General features: G+C 39.4%; 1 protein-coding gene across 1 annotated transcript in view; it reads right to left on the reverse strand.

The window, feature by feature from the left end:
- Nucleotides 1–283: 283 nt before the first annotated feature.
- LOC134542316 (uncharacterized) overlaps nt 284–18,581 on the reverse strand; it is a 94,773-nt gene continuing 76,475 nt past the window's right edge. Inside the window, exons 8-12 of the mRNA XM_063386465.1 lie at nt 11,873–12,029; nt 8,021–8,245; nt 6,819–6,986; nt 5,000–5,159; nt 284–1,665 (exon numbers count right to left, since the gene is read on the reverse strand). Coding sequence (XP_063242535.1) covers nt 946–1,665; nt 5,000–5,159; nt 6,819–6,986; nt 8,021–8,245; nt 11,873–12,029 — 1,430 coding nt within the window. The 3' untranslated portion in view covers nt 284–945. The remainder of the gene's footprint in view (nt 1,666–4,999; nt 5,160–6,818; nt 6,987–8,020; nt 8,246–11,872; nt 12,030–18,581) is intronic.

Genomic DNA, 18,581 nt, shown 5'->3' on the forward strand with positions numbered 1-18,581 from the left:
AGCCGCTTTTAGGAGTTTTCGTTTTTTCTAGGGCAAAGCGACTTTTGAGGATTTTCGAAATCCGAATTTTTGAATTGTGGAATTATTTGAGATTTTTTGGCGGAAATTTTTTTCAAAAAAATTGAAATTTTGGCGATTTTTGAGGAATTTTGGGCAATTTTTGCCCAATTTTGGCGAATTTTGAGGGTCAAAGGTCAAGGTCAAACTTGTCCCGTTACGCTGTGTCCCGTTACACTCCTCCAAGATGGCCGCCGTGACGTCACAATGTAAACAATCTTCAATCCTCAGCCAGAAGCCGTGCGCCAGTATGCCCTATCCTATACTACTAGCCTAAATAATGGCTAGACAAAATTATTTTCTCTTGACATCCCTGATGGCCGTGTTAATTTCACACAGGGAGATTGCTGCGCCGTCAGATACAAATTATCTTCAACTTATTCCCATATTGCCCTCCATCTCCCTTGCGCTGACAGCACGAAAAACTTCTGACCCGTACTTCAGAGGCGGAGGCACCGAACAGAAAAAAGGGGCAGGCGGGTTAAGAGGGAATATCCCTTCCTCCCGATGATATGAAAAAAATATTTTACAGAATATCAGTGAAGACAGTATGTTACTGTGTGAAAAAAATCCAAGTCGCCTACGGCTACTACTGCAGGTCCATATGCCAGTGTGAGTGTGTCAGTAGTAATGTAATATTTTGGAATATATACACGTGTTAAAATATTTAATCTAATTTTTTATTTTTAAAAACTCCGCCTTCCCCCTTGAAAAAAAAAATATCGTGTAACCTCTACTGCCTACTGTAAAACAAAAATTGATATATTTACTGTTTCCTTTCCCTCTGTTAGAAAATAAAACTACATCAAATGCATCGATCACGGTAAAACACAGCCAAAATACAAGTGTAAACGCTGCCACGCATTTATCCAGCAGGTGAGCAGGATATCACACTTTCATATTATTTATCTTGTTCGTTTCCGCGACATTGTCGTCATCGCTTTTCCTGTCCAGCCCGGAATCGTCGTCCTCGTCGTCTGCGAACTTGATGTCTCCGTCGTCGCCGATGATGCCGTAGTAGTCGGCGAGCCCGCTGGGCGACTTCTCGACCTGCGTCTCCTTCTCGCCCGGCTGGAAGCGGTAGTGAACCCTGGCGGGGGAGTCGAGAACCACGTCCACCCGCGCGCCGGATCGATTCCTCTTGATCGTGCCCGAGTTGCCGCCGCAGTCGTCCGGGTTGACGAGCGCGCCGCCAGGCGGCAGCAGCTGCTCCATCTCCAGGTCGTGCCCGCCTCGCTCGCGCTGCTCCGCGGCCACGTCGTGAACCAGCCCCAGGCTGTACTTCTCCCCCGCGGCGGGCAGCTCGCGCAGCTCCAGCTGCGACAGCTGGTGGTCCCTGTCGGCGGAAGGGGGAACCACGTCGTCGCGCTCGTCCCAGAACCCGGGCGCGAAGGGAGGTATCCACACGAGGTAGGCGGGGTCCATGCCGAGGTAGGAGCCGGGCACGTCGCCGGCGTTGGACACGTTGTAGTCGTAGTAGTCGAGCTCGAAGTCGGTGTCGTGGCCCGCCAGGCTGAACTCCGAGCCCGCCAGCAGCTTCTCCAGGTTGCGCTTGTCCTTGCACTCTTTGGGGTTGGACCGCAGGCTCAGCACGGGGGAGTAGCAGCCCTGCGACACACCCGCTCCGCACGTCACAATACACTCTGCCCTCAGACTGAAACCATGGCCCCCTCAAAAGAAACTTAATTAACCAGCTTGAAATAACGAATATATGGCCCCATCTGTGGCCACTGAACATGTAAAATTATAAGAGCAAGCAGCCATATTTTTAAAGCTGTATTACATAGTGTAAGGCTCTACCGTTTTATTTAAAATGTTCAAGTTTCAGAAAAAAAAAGTTAAAGATAGCCAAAAATGCGTATTAATGGTTTATGTCCCGTTCCGGTTGCTTATTTTTTATTTACGTTCCATACGATTAAATCTCAGACTTTTTGAGTGGCTGATTTTTCACAAAACGGAAATTTTATATATATATATATATATATATATATATATATATATATATATATAAAACTTTTTCATATTTAGCTGGCAAAGAAACATTTTTACGTCTTGGTGCAGTTGGAACAAGGAGAATGAAATGAAATATTAAACTGGAAATTTTTAGGTGTAAAGTAAATTTTATTTGCTGCTATGCAATATGGTTAAATTTAATATATATATACACATATATATATATATATATATATATATATAAATTTACCTTGTCTTTTAAAGTCATCAGAATTTTTATGAATTTAAAATGATAAATAACATTTCACAAATTTTTCTGAAATAATTTTAAATCATATCAAGCAGTAGCCATCAGCATTGCCTTTAAACCCAAACATTTTCAATATTTATCCTATTTGTTTTTCCTTACTCACATTGCACAAAAATGTTAAAAGTTCAACTTTGCCAGCTATATACGTATATATAAAATTTTTGAAGTTCGGCCATTATGTACGTCTACAAGGTTAACCATGTTAAACATAAAAATAAAACAATGACCTGAAATGGACGTATACACCCTTACAGCATCAACTTTTAAAAACTTTTCTGTGAGAGGAAAACAGGACCAGCCACTTTTCTGTGCACGAGGAGACGGGACATTCCATGCAACTGCCCTCAGACTCCCAAAAACAGGACTTTCAAGAATTTACTCTTGTTATAGCTTCAGTTCACCCCCCCCCCCCCCTTTTTTTTTTTTTTTTTACAAAATCCTGGCTCCGCCCATGGTCAGACTTCAGCAAAGAAAACAATTTAAAAAATATATTTTTCGTAAATATTTTTAATACGGAGTCTAAAGTCAGTGCTTGATTAACAATCGGCTAGCAAAACAAACCGTAGCATTTTGAGGACTCTTACTAGAAATCAACAGCTTGAAATACACTCGCTATGTTTTATTTGTACAAATGCTACAATAAGCTGAGCATTCTCAATCATGGATGTTAGCAATACATCAGCAAGAAATAACGTTAAGTTCCAGTTCAAAATTATATATATATTTGCTATCCAGATGGGAAAGGTGGGTGAGACAACGTTCTTATTTTGGATCGTATTTTAGACCATTATTTTAAATAAATGCATAATATGGCTATCGGTACTTATTTATAAAGTGTTTTATAAACTTCATAAGAATTTATTGAAATATTTTATAAACTTAAATGCCAATTTTTACGTCAACCCTAGCATGAAATAAGATCATGCAATCGCTTTGTAAACAGTTTTAAATTAATCTCAGTGTTTAGCCTATAACATGTATTACTTTTTTCATACATCGTCCATAACACTACAAAATAGAGTTTTTTTTTTTTAATATTTTGAGGAATCCAAACTTAATTGATTTATAAAGGATTTACAAAAAATAACTAAGAGGTATGTGTCAAAGGATAAGCATGTACTCGTATACAAAATGATTACATAATACTGGTTCATGCTAGGGATGACGTAAAAATTGGCCTTTCAGTTTCTAAAATAAAATTAAAAATACAAAATAATTAATATAATATTTTATAAACAATTATTATATTATAAGCAATAACACTATTTTTTGTTCAATGTAAATGATTTAGGATACATGGGCGTAGTCTGGATGGAGCGAGCAGGGGCCATGGTCGCCTTCAATAGCAATTAGTTAACCAGCTTGAAATGACTGATGTATGGCTGTGGTTATACAAGGATACTTCTTTCATAAGTGGCAATTTTTATTTACGTTTTTAAAGTTTTTTAATAAGCACTTAAGAGTCTTCAGATATCTTAAAAAGTGTTTATTGGTTTATCTTTTTAATTTTTTTTTTCGGAAGTGGAACCCAGAACTTAATCTTGTCTAAGGAGGGGGTGGGGGTAGTATTCATACATCCATTCAAAGGGTTTCTCCTACTAGTTTTAAATTTTTTGTAACACGGCGCTCTTAGTTCACGGATACGTCGTATACGCAATTGAGGAATTGGTAAGAGCTCTGCTTATGACTAGAAGAACGGAGGCTACCCATCCCAGCCTGGTCACAACCTTTGCCCCCCGCCTCTCTCAGCTAATCAGACAGTTATCTGTGTCCTTAGGTCTGTCGACTTGTCAGCACTGCTGGTGCCTACCCCGATCTACCACGTCACTCTGGGTCTCCTCAGTCACCCAGGGAACCCGTGGTCCGGCGGAGGCCTACCAAACCTCTCCCAGCTGCCCAGGCTAGTAACCGGAGCTGTATCGCCGCTCACCGCGTCGACTCATCATCAAGCTAGGGAACAGTCTGCTCCAAGCGATCGGAGCACCGCCACCGAGTGCGAAACCTGCCCGTTGTGACCTTGTGCCAGCAGAGGGAAACTCAGCAAGGATCATCCCGTACGCCTACTGATTTCGGCGACGTCTAGGGCTAACCACTGGTGCAGTGGCGTAGCCAGGATTTGTGTATGGGGGGTGTTAAGAAGCATGCTCCCCCCCCCCCCCATAGTGAAGCGGGGGGGTCCTCCCCCGGGAAAATTTGGAATTTAAGTTGTAAAATAGTGCTATTTTAGCAGTTTTCGGTACTTAAATTTAAATATTGTAATGGTAAAAATTTTATTAATTTTAATATGAAATTTGTTTGTGTGATGAATAAGAAATTATTTAAAGATTTGGTGCTAAGGGGGGGGGGGAGGTGTTTGAACCCCTAACCCCCCCCCCCCCCTCTGGCTACGCCCCTGCACTGGTGCCGTTCCCAGAGCTGGCTGGAGTACCCCGAAGTTATCTCGGTCTCTTCCCCGACCACATGTACCGAAAGCCCAGGGGTTTGCAGCCGACCGGGCACCGCCAACGGCGCGCAAAGACTCCATTCCATTCACCTTTGTTCTTAAAGGTGTACAGCTTGAAACAGCCCTATCATAGCTTCATTCCTCGAGGATACCACGCGGTGTCAGCGAGGGAGTCAGAGGGAGAGAGAGGGAGACACAGAGACCTCGGAGACTTACGGCCCTCGGGCGCAACGTACGTTGGCGAGCGTGGTCACGCTGGCGCGGCTGGAGGGGCGGCGGGCGCCGGGACGCCGGCTCAGCGCCGAGACGCAGCTGCGGGTGCTCTCGGCGTCGCTGGGCGGGTCCCGTCCCGGCGGTGCGGGCGCCCCGTCCGCCTTCTGGCCGCCGCCGTCGCTCCTGCGCCAGAGCGACCCTGCTCACCGTCTCACTCTCAGCTCGCCGTCTGTTTCAAGCGGCTCAACTCTCACCACGTGAATATACATCGCAAACGTTTGGCATAGTCAGCTGGCAAAGTTTCATTTAGACGTCGTTATGCAGTATGGATAAGGAGAATAAAATGTAATACTAAACTGAAACTTTTTGTTTCTTTCAGAAAAAAAAAATTAATGTAGCCTGAACTTTTAAAATCATTAGAATGTGTACAATTTCGAAAGGTAAATAAATTTAAATGCATTTTTTTCTAAAGGTTTTTTTTAACCATAAAAACGCAGTAGCCACCAAAAATTGCTTTTAAACACACAAAATTTTTTAAGTATTTTGGTTCTCCCGATCCATACTGCTAATGTTTAAAAAAATTTCAACTTTGCCAGCTAATTGTGCAAAACAATACGCAATGTATGATTTTTTATTTTCTTTCTGTTGTAGTGTGGCTATTAAAAAAAGTCTACAAGTTTAAGCGTGTTAAAAGTAAAAATAAAATAATCTGTAACGGGTCATACACCTTCAAGGCCCCCATGAACGATCAGTTCATGTGCTCAGTTCGGACTGAGCAGTCCGACCGAACAGTTTGGACTGAACTGAAGCCTCCCCCACACACGATCAGTCTTGTGGTGGCTTTTGCTGTTAATATAATATAATAATTATTAAATATAAATTAATTGCGTATAATATGGGAAAAAACTTTCAATGGATCATTTAAAGTTACACCTTTGTTTAAAAAAAGAAAGAAAATTGCAAAGCAACCAAATAATATAAACAAATATGTCTGCCACGAAACCCAGCCGATGGACTGCTTGCTTGTACTGAGAGTTTGCACTGGCAGTTCGAACTGAGGTCTCTCAAGCGCACAGTCCGATATGACGGGAAGCCATTAGTTCGTCAGTCCATAAGTTCCGACTGACTGATCGTGTGTGGGGGTCTTTACGATTGAAAGTTAAGAATTAAGAGCTGAGGAGAAGATCCGTTCTACAATGACACGGTAACGGATACGGACCAACAATATAGTTAATTTTCATTATCCGACCGTCGCTATACAACTCAAGGAACAGTAACAAAACGGCAACCAATGAGATTAAACTTCACGTTTTTCAAAAAATATTTTTATTTTTATTTTTGAGATCCGAGATGAAAAAAAATTGTCAGGATTTACGTACATAGTAATAATAAACCACAAAATATTGATAGAACACTAGATATTCCTGCACTTCAAAAATGTTTTACAAATATTCAAAATGTTAGCAAACATGGGTACCACCGCGGCAACATACTCTGCTTCAATTGGTCCTTCGGAGTAACATAAATGGAAGAGCTGAACATTGCCGAGTTAATACGTACGGGTACGTGTCCCCATGCGTGCCATTGTAGATCCGTCGTTTACGTGATCCGTTTCCGTGTCGTTGTAGAACGGGTCTTAAGACGTGTGATCATGATTTGTCTTCGTATACAATGGTAGTGGCTATATTTTGTATCTGTGGTTGCAAAATGAACTACGAGGGAAAAAATACTTTATGGATATCTGTTGTTTAAACTGTTCTTATTCTTGAAATATTTATGCATGTATACAATTATTTAACGACGGCAAACCACAAAAAAATATACTTTTTTGTAATCGCTCACTTCAGTTTGCGGATCGTCGCTTGTTTGTGGATGCGTGGAAGTTCCGGTCGCGCATGCGCAAAGGAGTCGGAAGCGGAAACAGTGGAGCCGCTACCATCTTCCGGGCTCTTGTCCGAGCCCACGGCCTCGCGCTCTTCCTTGCGGTCCGCATGTATCACTTCGTACTCTCTGGAAGAGAAACAACTTCGTGTTGGAATGCGAAGTTACATATTTCCGCAGAGGTTGCTAGAATTAAATTAAAATAAAAAAAATAGAAAACAAAAGGAAACGCTTATTTTTGTTGTATGAGCAGTCTACCTAATTAAATATTTGATTTACCAGGCTTGGCAAAGCATCAATTACGATTTTACCAAACGATAGCGCGTTACGGATTGAAAGCAACGCTACATATTGCAGAAGTTCTAAACTAAAATGTTATTAGCGCCTTTAGTTCGCTAGTAGTCGCGAGCTCCGCTAAGCAGATGAGTTTCGCCAAGGAGAAGGCTAGGAAGTTGCCAGACCTTACTATATGGCCGTGTGGCGGACATAGAGCTATTGACACAAAATCACTGTCTATGACCTACCCCCTAAAATTTTCTATTATAAAACTGAATTTACCCCTTTTTCACTCATTAGGTATGAAATTTAATAATTATATATAGTCTATGTCAGTGGTTCCCAAACCTTTTCAGCGGGCGACCCACCTTTCCTTATAGGAATACGTCCACGGTCTATCGGTCCATGGTGAAGTAAAAAAACTTATTTGTATCGTATCCTTTCCTTATGTATACATAATTTACCACCATTATTCCATAAATATATATGCTTTTTTATGATACCGATTGATTGTTGATAAACAATTTGTGTTCTGGTTTGAAAATGGTTGACAAAATATAAGCACTTTATAGCAAAACATTTATTTAGCAATATATATGTTTCGATTTTTCTAATCTTTTCTGATGGTTTAATCGATGTTTTATTATAGTTTAAGGATCGAGTTGCGACCCACCGTTTGGGTACCGCTGGATGTCAATCTCTGGCCCATAAACTATCTATTTGCAAAAAAAATAAAATAAATAAATCATGACGCTTTGTTTCTCCGCTTCTGCATTAAATAAGGACAAAAAAAAAACAAAAAAAAACACACACACTTTCACATGGTGTTTCTGCTCCAGAAGTGGATTGTGAGGTGTTGTCAGATGGCGATGGCGATGGTAACTCACGGCTCGGAGTCGGCGGCCGAGTCGGTCTCGCCGCGCGCCTCGCCCGCCGCCTCCTCCTCCTCCTCCCGGAGGCGGGCGTGCTGGGGGCGGCCGCGGAAGCGCCGCAGCGAGATCACCTCGGACAGCAGCGTGGCGCTGGAGGCGGCCCTGCTCCGCGACAGCGCCAGCGAGCCGGGGGCGGAGTCGCAGTCGTCGGCGGCGGCCGCGCGCTGGTACTTGCGGTACCTGCCCCGGGCACGCGGCTTTCTTCCAATTGCTCCCTTACATACACCACATCTCAGCAATGTCAAACTAATGTCTTCATAAACAGAGACCAGAATTTCTTGTATTTATTAATCATGCTTTTTTTTGACACCATTGCAATATTTTGTGCACCGGGAATTTTTGCTGCAATTACCTATAAAGGGAAAATATATCTTTTTTTTTCAAAAATATTTTATTTCATTTTTTTAATGTCCAAATTTAAAAAAAAATGGTTGTCTGTAAAGTCGGTTTACGGACGATAGTTAAACGTGACAACGTCATAACTTAACATTGATGAAATGATTGCATACTTTTATGAATAAAATTGAATCATTTTTATTGAATTATCACTATTTTGTATGGATACAAAGAATGAGTGAAATTAAATCTACAATTTAATTGATAAATGTACTTTTATTTGCACTCATTAATTCAAATATGTTTATTACTTTAACGAAGAGATTATTTTAACTATAACTTTTATACATGTTTGCTATTTAACGTCTTCCAATCTGTGTTATTCTGTTAAGGATAGGACGATTATAGGAAAAGTAGGAAACGAATGGGAGTGTTTCAAGGATGATGTGAAGGAAAATGGCTTACCCAACACCAAAATGCAATCAAAAATAATATATTTGCGCCACGGACTCTGCAGCAATGCTAGGAGGAACGGGTTAGCAAAGAGTAATGAAAATGTTACATTGAAATGCATGAAAACAGAACTACGCCACGGACTCGGTCGCAATGCTAGGAGGTTCAGGTTAGCAAAGAGCAATATAAAATGAGCGTAACGGGACACAGCGAAACAAGACAATGTGCGTAACGTAACGGAACACATTTCCATGCGTGCAGCCGGCGTTCATCGATTTATTAGACGTTGTCACGTCAAAAATGCTACCTGTCTGAAATTCTGTACGGTTATTATTTTGTTGGTATATTTTAACACACAAATTAGAACTTTAAAGAAAACTATGTAAACTTCCTGCATTCATCAGTGCACTGGCTGAATTACCCGGCCTTGTCCGGGACTGAACAAATCACAATGTAAGGAACCTCACTGCCGAGTCTCTAGTCTGCAGCACGTACACTTGAAGAAAAAATGGAGATTTTTGATTTTAAAGTCCCGTTGATTGCACAATCTCGGTGCATCAAGGGTACGCACAAGAAAAACCGGGACGCCAAACTTCAGCTTCATTTTGTGGGAAGGCAGGTGAACCCCTGGGCAAGTCGTGACGGACGTACCAAACGATAGCGCATTACAAATTCAAGTCATCGCAATATATTGACGAAAAATGTTATTACCGCCTTTAGTTCGCTAGTAGTCGCGAGCTTCGCTAAGCGGATGAGTTTCGCCAAGGAGAAGGATAGGAAGTTGCCAGACCTTACTATATGGCCGTGTGGTGGTCATAGAGAAATGACACACTGTTCATGTGTCTAGGATCTACCGCCTAGGATTTTTCTATTACAAAACCTAATTTGCCCCTTTTTCACTCCCTTAGGGATGAAACTTCATTATTATGTGTAGTCTTTATCACTCTCCGACACATAAACAATCTATATGCATGGTAAACAATACACCAAGGGTCATGGGTAGAGACCTGCTAAATTTGCGGATTCATTTCGTGATATGATACAGTTCAAATAATTATACCTTAGCGCTGCTTCTGCAATTGGTTCACTGTTAATCTGGAGTAATGAGGGCCAATTAGAGACCCTCGCTCAAAGAAGTGTCGAATCACAGTCACTTGGACGAGACGACTCACAAGTCAGCAGCCAATGAACAGGTGGCATTTGCCCGAGTGTGTAGAGTGTAGTAGAGTCTATCCTGGAGGTCATTGAATCCACGAATTTTGCAGGTCTCTAGTCATGGGTTTCTCGCGAAAAATTCTGAACGCCTATTGTACTGCAAGGAGGTACGCAAACGTTATTTTACTTGTGATTTACTGCCGTATGCAATAAAAGCCAGTGTCCTACTTGACTGGGTCATTCAGGACGCGTTTGATTCCGCACAAAAATGCTGTGATTCTTGTGTGAACAGTAACCATGTTTCTGAGATAAACTCGACCGATCACGAAACACAGACGATGCTACATTGTTTTAACACACAACTATACTCAAAATCTTCTCGAGGGGGAAAAAAAATACTTTCCCCTAGGTATGTTCAGTAAAAGCAAGGTGTAGGGGCATGTCGTTTTTTGCGAAAATATTTGAAGCCTAGCTGAGAGTTAAAACTCTGTAGCATCATATAAGATTCGAGATTAATTGAGTTTCTTAAAGGCGCAAGTTAACTTTCAGTACTCCAATCACAGCAATTCAGTGTGGAAGAAAACGCATCTTGAATGTCCCGGTCAAAAAGGGTAATGGGCTTATCTTGCTGACGGCCGCCAATCACAAAGAAACAATCGCTAGCGTGGGCATACCTTATTGCAGTTTAGCAAGAAAAAGTTTTTTTTTCTGGAAAAAAAATTCATTTCCTTAATTATACAGATTCATAACAAAAAACTGGCAAAATTTGTGATTTTGATGTCCTTCATGATAGTCCTCTGTCTACTCGGGCAAATAACACCAGTTCATGCGCTACTGACATGTGAGGCGTCTCTGAACTGGTGTTTCTGTGATTCTTCTTTGGTTTAAGGTTTACCGTTACTAGAGACCGGAAAAATTAGGATAGAGCCTCTATGCACTCGGGAAAATTACACATGCTCATTGGCTTCTGACTCGTGACACCTGTTAACTGGGATGCTCGTGATTCGTTACTTATTTTTTTAGAGGTTTTTAATTGGCCCAGAAAACTGTGGCCCAATCAGTCAAGCAGCAAAAACGCAGACGTATTTGGATTCTAGTCCATCGCGAAATGAATCCACGAATTTTCATGTCTCTACCCATTATGCATTGCTCAGAGTCGTCCAGATTAACAGTGAGCCTATGGCAAAAGCAGCTAAAAGTTATACGTTCTTGAATTTCAGCATGTCGCGAAATAAATCCGCGAATTTTTTTGTGGTCTCTAACAATGTATGATTTAAAAATGTACACATAAAATATCTCTGCAGTCTCGCCTCCCTTGGGCCGGAGCCGACACGCTTAAAGAATCTTCCAACAAATAAATACTATCAGGGATACTGTTGTGGTTAGCTAGTATTCTGTTTGGATGAAGTTCGCAGCAGACACTGTTCAGAAGCCATAATATTCCCAAAGAATTTTATACATTTTTTTTTTTTTTTTTGGAAATAAGCCATTGCAGTTTCCCACTGTTTGTCATGGAAAAATACTCAAGAATGCAAAATAAGAATAAAATGAAAACATCAACCCACAGAGGACAAGTATAAATAATATTATGTCTAACAAATGGACTCAACAATAAATCGAAACAGGTTTTACGGACAATACGACGATGACAGCCCAGACGAACACATTCAAACCTAAATGTTGGTTTATGTTTCATTTTTTTATTTCTGATTTTTTTTTATTCGGCTATGTTTTGGGCGTGTTCGCCTCTCAGGACCCCGGCGGATTCCAAGATGGCGGACGCGGCGTCACCTGAAATGGCCGCACTGTCCATCGTGTTGATTATGAAACACTCGACGGGGTACACGTGGCGCGCGGACGCACCTGAAGACGTACTGCGCCGCGAGGCAGGCGGACACGGCCATGACGGCCGCCACGAACACCACGGAGGCCACGTGAACCGCCCGCAGACCGCCGACGGGCGCCTGCGACACCAGCGGCGGCGGCGAGGAGGTGGAGGAGGTGTTCCCCTGCGCCACGGCTGCAGACACCCGCGTCCACACAGTCAGCCACAGACACCCCCCCCCCCCCCCCTCCGACCCGCCCCGACTCGGCCACGGGTCTGTGGCCGATACAACGACGGCACGGCCCAGCGGCGTACGCGCGGACCTAAAAACATCTGCTTTTCGTTTTGAAGTAACAACAGCAAACATTAGAGAACCATTCGTTACACAGAGGCATCAGTGGCGTAGCAAGCGGGTGGCAGGGATGCCCCCCCCCCCCTTCTCCCTCTTTTAATCCAAGAGGGGGCGCCATTTTCAATTCTGGCCAGTGGCGCCAGTCACCTTAGCTACGTCACTGAGAGGCATTTGTCAGCTGCAACATATAACAGTGTTCGCATTTTCTTTTAAGTCAGTTAATTAAAAAAATATTGTTACAGTAAACATCACTTTACTATACTACCACACTTACGAAAACGTTTGTACTTACTGTGCTTGGTTACAAACAAATGAAAATTAAAAATTATGAAATAAAACACGTGCGTAAAATTTCCTCTGAACAAAAAAAATACATACTTAAAACGTCCAGTCATTGGGCACAGATTAAAATGTATTATCACTCATTCGCACCAATAAATAATACAACTTGTACGAATTGTTCTAAATTCAAGCAACTACAAAATTTCCAGTGCTTAAATTTATATTTAAATGGGTTTAACAGAGTACAACAACGTAATTATTAAAAATCTAGTACAAATACTTAACTGACCGGAATAAATATATAACTCCAAATACTCTCTGTCAATATCTCGTCTCAGCTGAATTTTCTTTAGAACAGCTGATAGCTTAGTCTAATTTGAGCGCACATCTCTTCCCCACAATCATGCACAAACGTCTGCCGGTACCAGTACATCTTACGTCAATTTTAAAATAAAATATCCTGGAATGATTTTGTAAACATGAATATTCATAAGCAAGTTTCATCGCCACTTAAATAATACCTATTATTTATTAGCTAAGAAAATTAATTGTGTTAGAACAAACATGGTATCATAGATATTAACATTTAGTTGGTTCCTAAAGCATAACGAACGAGACAATATCCTTTAAGCATTTTTCCAACTAAAAGTTGCTGTTCAATGGGTACATTAAAACCTAATTTAACTGAAACATTTTAAAACACATGTTATAACACTAGTGGCCGTTTTTACCAACGCCTCCTAAACACACCCTCAGCAAAGGACTGCTTAAGTTTAGGCGTTCCTTAAAGTCAATTCTCACGAAATTGGTTTTCACCATCGTCACATTCACTTATGTAGGGGTTGCTTGGTTAGGGAATGGCTTGCCATAGAGCGAGGGTTCGTACAGATATAAGTACTAATAGTTTTCAGGTTAGTGCTATGAACTTGTTGTCACGTGTCATACATAAGCCAATTAAATATTTTTACTAAACAGTAAACAAATATCTGAATGTTTATTAATTTCGCGGTAATTGGATGTTACGATGTTAGTGTATTTTCACGGAAAGTAGTAGCTATATGGTCGTTGCAAAGTAGTGTGAAAATGTTTGAAACAAAGAGAATGAAAACGCAAAACTTTTCTTCTGATGAGAAAATGAAGGTGTTGCGCCTAGTTGAGAGGCATAAAAATATAATAGAAAATAAGAGGACGGATGCTGTTTCGTGCAAAGAAAAGGACGCAGCATGGGAGAATTTATTCGCTATTGTAATTTTGTCTAAGTTTAAACTAAGTTTTAATAGCAGATGAAAATAAAAAAAATATCAGTTTATTTCCTTTAGGACATACAAAATTCCTTGTAATAAATGTTTTTTTTTTAAACTTTTCAAAAGAAAAACCTTTAATTACTTCATTATTAAATGAGTTCTTAAATAAAAGTGGAGTATGTAAACATTATCGAATGCATTTATAATAAAGGATTTCACATTAAGTTCACCTTAAAAATGTTCCATAACTTCAGCAATAACATTTATATCAAAAATAAAATGTTCATCTTCGGCTAGTTCTTCGTATTCCTCCACGGCATCCATTTTATTTTTCTTGTTTTGTGACAGTAAGTGCCGCTTAAATAGTTAGGGGCCCGATTTCCACCACTTAAACTAAGGGATGCTTAAGATTACTTAAGAGTTCCTTAACTGTTGGTGAAACGATTCAATGTGCTAGGCAGCCCTTACACATGCCTTAAGCAGCCCTTAAAAGTTAGGGGACATTGGTGAAACCGGCCATAGGTATATTTATCTGTGCTTAAACGACAGAAATCGATCTGTTAATACTTCCTACAAACTTAGCTGATTCAACATTCAAGATTTAACAGTAAAAATTACTCACGAAATTCTTTTAGTCATCATGATGTCGAATATTTGTATGTTAACAATTTGTTATGAGTCTACAGTATGATGAACTATGCGCCATCTCAACATTTCAATGTTATCCAAGCATTTTCAAAATTTTAATGCGTATATTTTAAATTGCCATTATTTCTTTTTATGACTATAAATTATAACATAAAGTATAAAAGATATTTGTACTATTATAAAGTTTTATTTTTTTATATCTACGCGTAGTTTAAACACTCCGATGTTCACGAAAGCAATATATACGGGTAAATCACACAAGTCCACCATATTTTATAAATTTCCGAGACTTCTACAGATGACAGCACCGTGTTTTCACATTTACTTTCCATGATACTTTCGTTCCATTCACGAAATTATTCTTACCAAATGTCGTATACCGAAAGCTAAGAAGTTCACACATCACAAATAACCTTACAACGCCAAAATTGGGAGCAACAGAAAATTACTACGCTTGCAGTTATTTTTTAAGACTGTTAGGTATTTGATTTTTGTTTTGATTTTTTTTTCGGAGGAACATTGATAATACGAAATTTTTGGTAAAGATAAAGGAGTCTCCACTGTATAGTCCAAATATTTATAATCAACACAACAATGAGCTCTGCTATGTCGGATAAGCGATGTTGCCTTATAAGTAAAGTCAATTCGTTATTAATTCGGAATACCGACTGTGAAAATGTGTAATGAGAAATTTAACCAGCTAATAACAGGAAACACTGTTCTGAAGTGAATTAACGATAAACTCTGAGCGAATCAATTAAAAAAAGCTTGCAGTGCAAAATTGGGCCTGATTTACAAGGTCAACAGCAGGAATTTATTGAACAAAAAATACCGCATCAAAGATATTTCGTTTCACATGTCTTTGAAAAAGTGCTCTTTGAAAGTTGTCTACCATTTTTGTTAACCTTCCGTACCGTTCCATGGATCTTTACAAAATCGCCGATGTAGCCTTTCGTGAAAGGACGAGTGACCATTAGACTTTCAGGGGTTCGTGACGTTATGTGTTATTAAAATGTACTATGTACTGTTGACCAGCCAGCCAAATATAATGTCCTTTTTCTGTTAAATTATTAACCTGAATGTTGAAATAGAAAATTTCCTGAAAACAAAGTATATACAATTTGTAAAAGCAAAACCAAATTTGAGTGCCATAAAAACATTTCGTTCTTGATACATCAGGTTGTGTTATCGTCAAAACAATTAGGATATTTTTCACGAATAGTTTCTCACTGAACAGTGCCTTGAGCTTAATGTGTATTTCGGTTAAGGCTGCGTCAGTAAAATACACATCCTTGTTTTTCGGAAACAGCAAATTTGGGAAAGACACGCGTACCTACATTCGCATGTACATTTATAAGATAGGATAGAGATAAACTGAGAGCTAACGTAGGTATGTTTATATTTAACTTCGGTTTTAGAGTTTATGATTTTTAATCTTTGTATTAATAACTTAATAAGTATATTTTTTTAAATTAAATAAGCCGTACGTACTGGAATAACATTATTAATGGATATGCGCATCAACGATGAGAATTGAAACGCACGTAATTTAATTCAACTTACGGGAATTATTTCAAAGTCCCTTAATTAAATTCGTGGGTTTTAATGTTAAGTTGCTTATCTTTTATCTTACACCCACGCGATACAAATTCTTCGCGCTACTTAGGAATAAAGCAACTTATTTGGGAAGTTGCAGCATCGCAGCGACGGCAAGCTGAGAAAACTGCCTGCGTGAGTAAAAGCTCGGAAGCGGTTAGCTATCTCGCACACGGTGCCCGCGAAATTTCGTGAAAATGTTATTCTCGTCGTTTTTCCTCGCCGCGAAGCCACCGCAAGGGAGGGCGGCCTGATTACAAAAACAAACCCGTTAAATGCCACGACTTCTTGCCGCAGCTGCGGGCGGAAGTTTCAACGCATGTAGCGAAAAGAAAAACAAGCACCTAAACGGTTGTTTGATAACATATATCTAGTAGTACACGTTCCACAGGGTTTAAACCCTGGTTTTTCTTTGTTAACCCGTTTCTCTTAGGCACAACAGTCTAAAATCGTTGATCATCGAAGGCGAGCCGAATTAACTCGTTTCTGAACGTGTTATGCTGTAATCACAATAGCGTAACGCACGCGACAGAAAAAAATATGTAGTAATAGTCTTTCAGTATTTTTTAAACTATATAATGTAACGACTGCGATAAAAGCGAAAAAATACTTGAAAAAATAGTAAACCCCGGCTTTGGACCTGATTTTTGAAAATGAATTTTATTAAAACACTGCCCACATTGTTTAAAAAAAAAAACATTTAACAGTTAATACTAAAATGTTTTAAAATTTTTGGTTCACGCCATTCGTCACAGATGGCAGCACTGTAATTGTTATACGTTTCCGTCTCTTGACTTCCGTCGTATTCACAAAATTACTCCTACCAAATGCCGTATACCGAAAACTAAGATGTTACGCATTGATATCGGGTAATTGCAAACTTAACAAACTAAGAAATTTATTATTGAAAAATATTTCTGGTGATAAAATATTCACCACACATACTACAGCTATGCATGTTGATAATGTTTTTTTAATCGACTTATTAGGAGAAATAAAATAATTACAAATTTAACATTCATTCGGAAATATAACTTCGCGTAATATTTACAAAATATATTTAACAAAGAAAAACTTTTAAAAATATACAAATAATAATAATATGATCAATGTACAATGTAACCGTCCCGTCGTCAATCGAAAACAAAATTCCAACATGCGATTCAGCAACATTACGCCCGCAATGCGATGAAAATATGAAGTCTTTCTGATCGGAAATTCTGTCAAAATAGCGATTTTTTTGGCACTGAAAGCACAGGTGTTTTGGCAACGTGGTTGGCATAGAAAAATGTTTATTCCGTGTTTCGTCCATTGCGTCGCGCTAATGTAAACCCAACATAAATCTCTGCTGCTGTACGTGTGGGTGACGTTCCTTCTTTCGTGAACTCGGCAAAAAAAGTTTCCTTTCGGAGGTCGCGCAACAAGTAAACTTGTTGCCTGAAGTTCCTTGCACTTTGTTGACACGGGATTTTAATACCGTTAATGGATATTCGTGTCCTTTTGCCGACGGAGCCACGAAAACTCCGTGAAATACAACGAGGCGCGACACGAAATCTAACATAAAGCACACTTGAATGTAAAACATGTGTGAAAGTAAGTTTTCAAATGATTAAAACTTCAATGAAAATATTATACATTTATTAAGACATTTCTGTAGTTCAGACAAAATCCACAGGGAAATTCGAAGTTCATCATGAATAAGAGAAATACAATACCTTCAATAACATCTAGATGAAGAGTAAATTATGTTTATTTACTATTTGCGCTGTTTTTTGTAGTTTTTAAGACAGTGTTTGAAAATTTGTTTAAAAAAAATGTTTTTAATTTACAAAAAAAGTTTTCCACTTTAAGAAGTTATAATTATTGGAGAGGTAGGTACATATTTAAAAGCTTAAAAGTTTTATATCGTATTGTTACACTGCATACTATAAAACAAAAGCTTTAACCTAATTATTTTTGAGAAAGTGTTGGTATTCATAGTGCCCGCACCTAGCGTCACTAATATTTACCAATATAAGGAGTTGTATTAATGACTGACAACCAACTTTCACTTCGAAAGCAGTGCTCATAACCTTACAAACAAACCTAACTTTATCAAATAAAAAGGTAACACTTTATTACGTGTTAATTCACAAGCGGTAATAATTACTACAACAAATGTCACGCCGTGTAACGATGAGACCTTGGAAAAAACAAACAAAGAGGTTGCACTTAGAAGGAACTTTGTAATTTGTTTAACCCCATCATTAGAGAACCGTTTAAAACTTTACATTCTTAACACAATATAATTGTATTTTTTTTCTTTATCACTATCGAGAGATGTAGCTCAACATTAAAACTCTGAACTTGCGCTGAAGACGACCCAAGTTTGAATCCCAATTAGGAAAACATAATTTTATATTTTTTTACGGATTACGTTAATCACTCCAGGCAAATAAATGCCTCTCTGTAGGACTTCTGCCGATTCCTTGTCTATCGATAAGACGTAATTACATTATGCCAGTTTACTAGCTACTCGTTGGTGGAAAATATCGCTCAGCAAGTTTAGAATACCCAGGGCAAGTAGAACTCTCTTACTCGCACACAAGAGATTTTTGCATGATTTTCATTTTTAAATAAGATGTT

This window comes from Bacillus rossius (assembly GCF_032445375.1).
Source record: "Bacillus rossius redtenbacheri isolate Brsri chromosome 4 unlocalized genomic scaffold, Brsri_v3 Brsri_v3_scf4_2, whole genome shotgun sequence".
NCBI lineage: Eukaryota > Metazoa > Arthropoda > Insecta > Phasmatodea > Bacillidae > Bacillus > Bacillus rossius.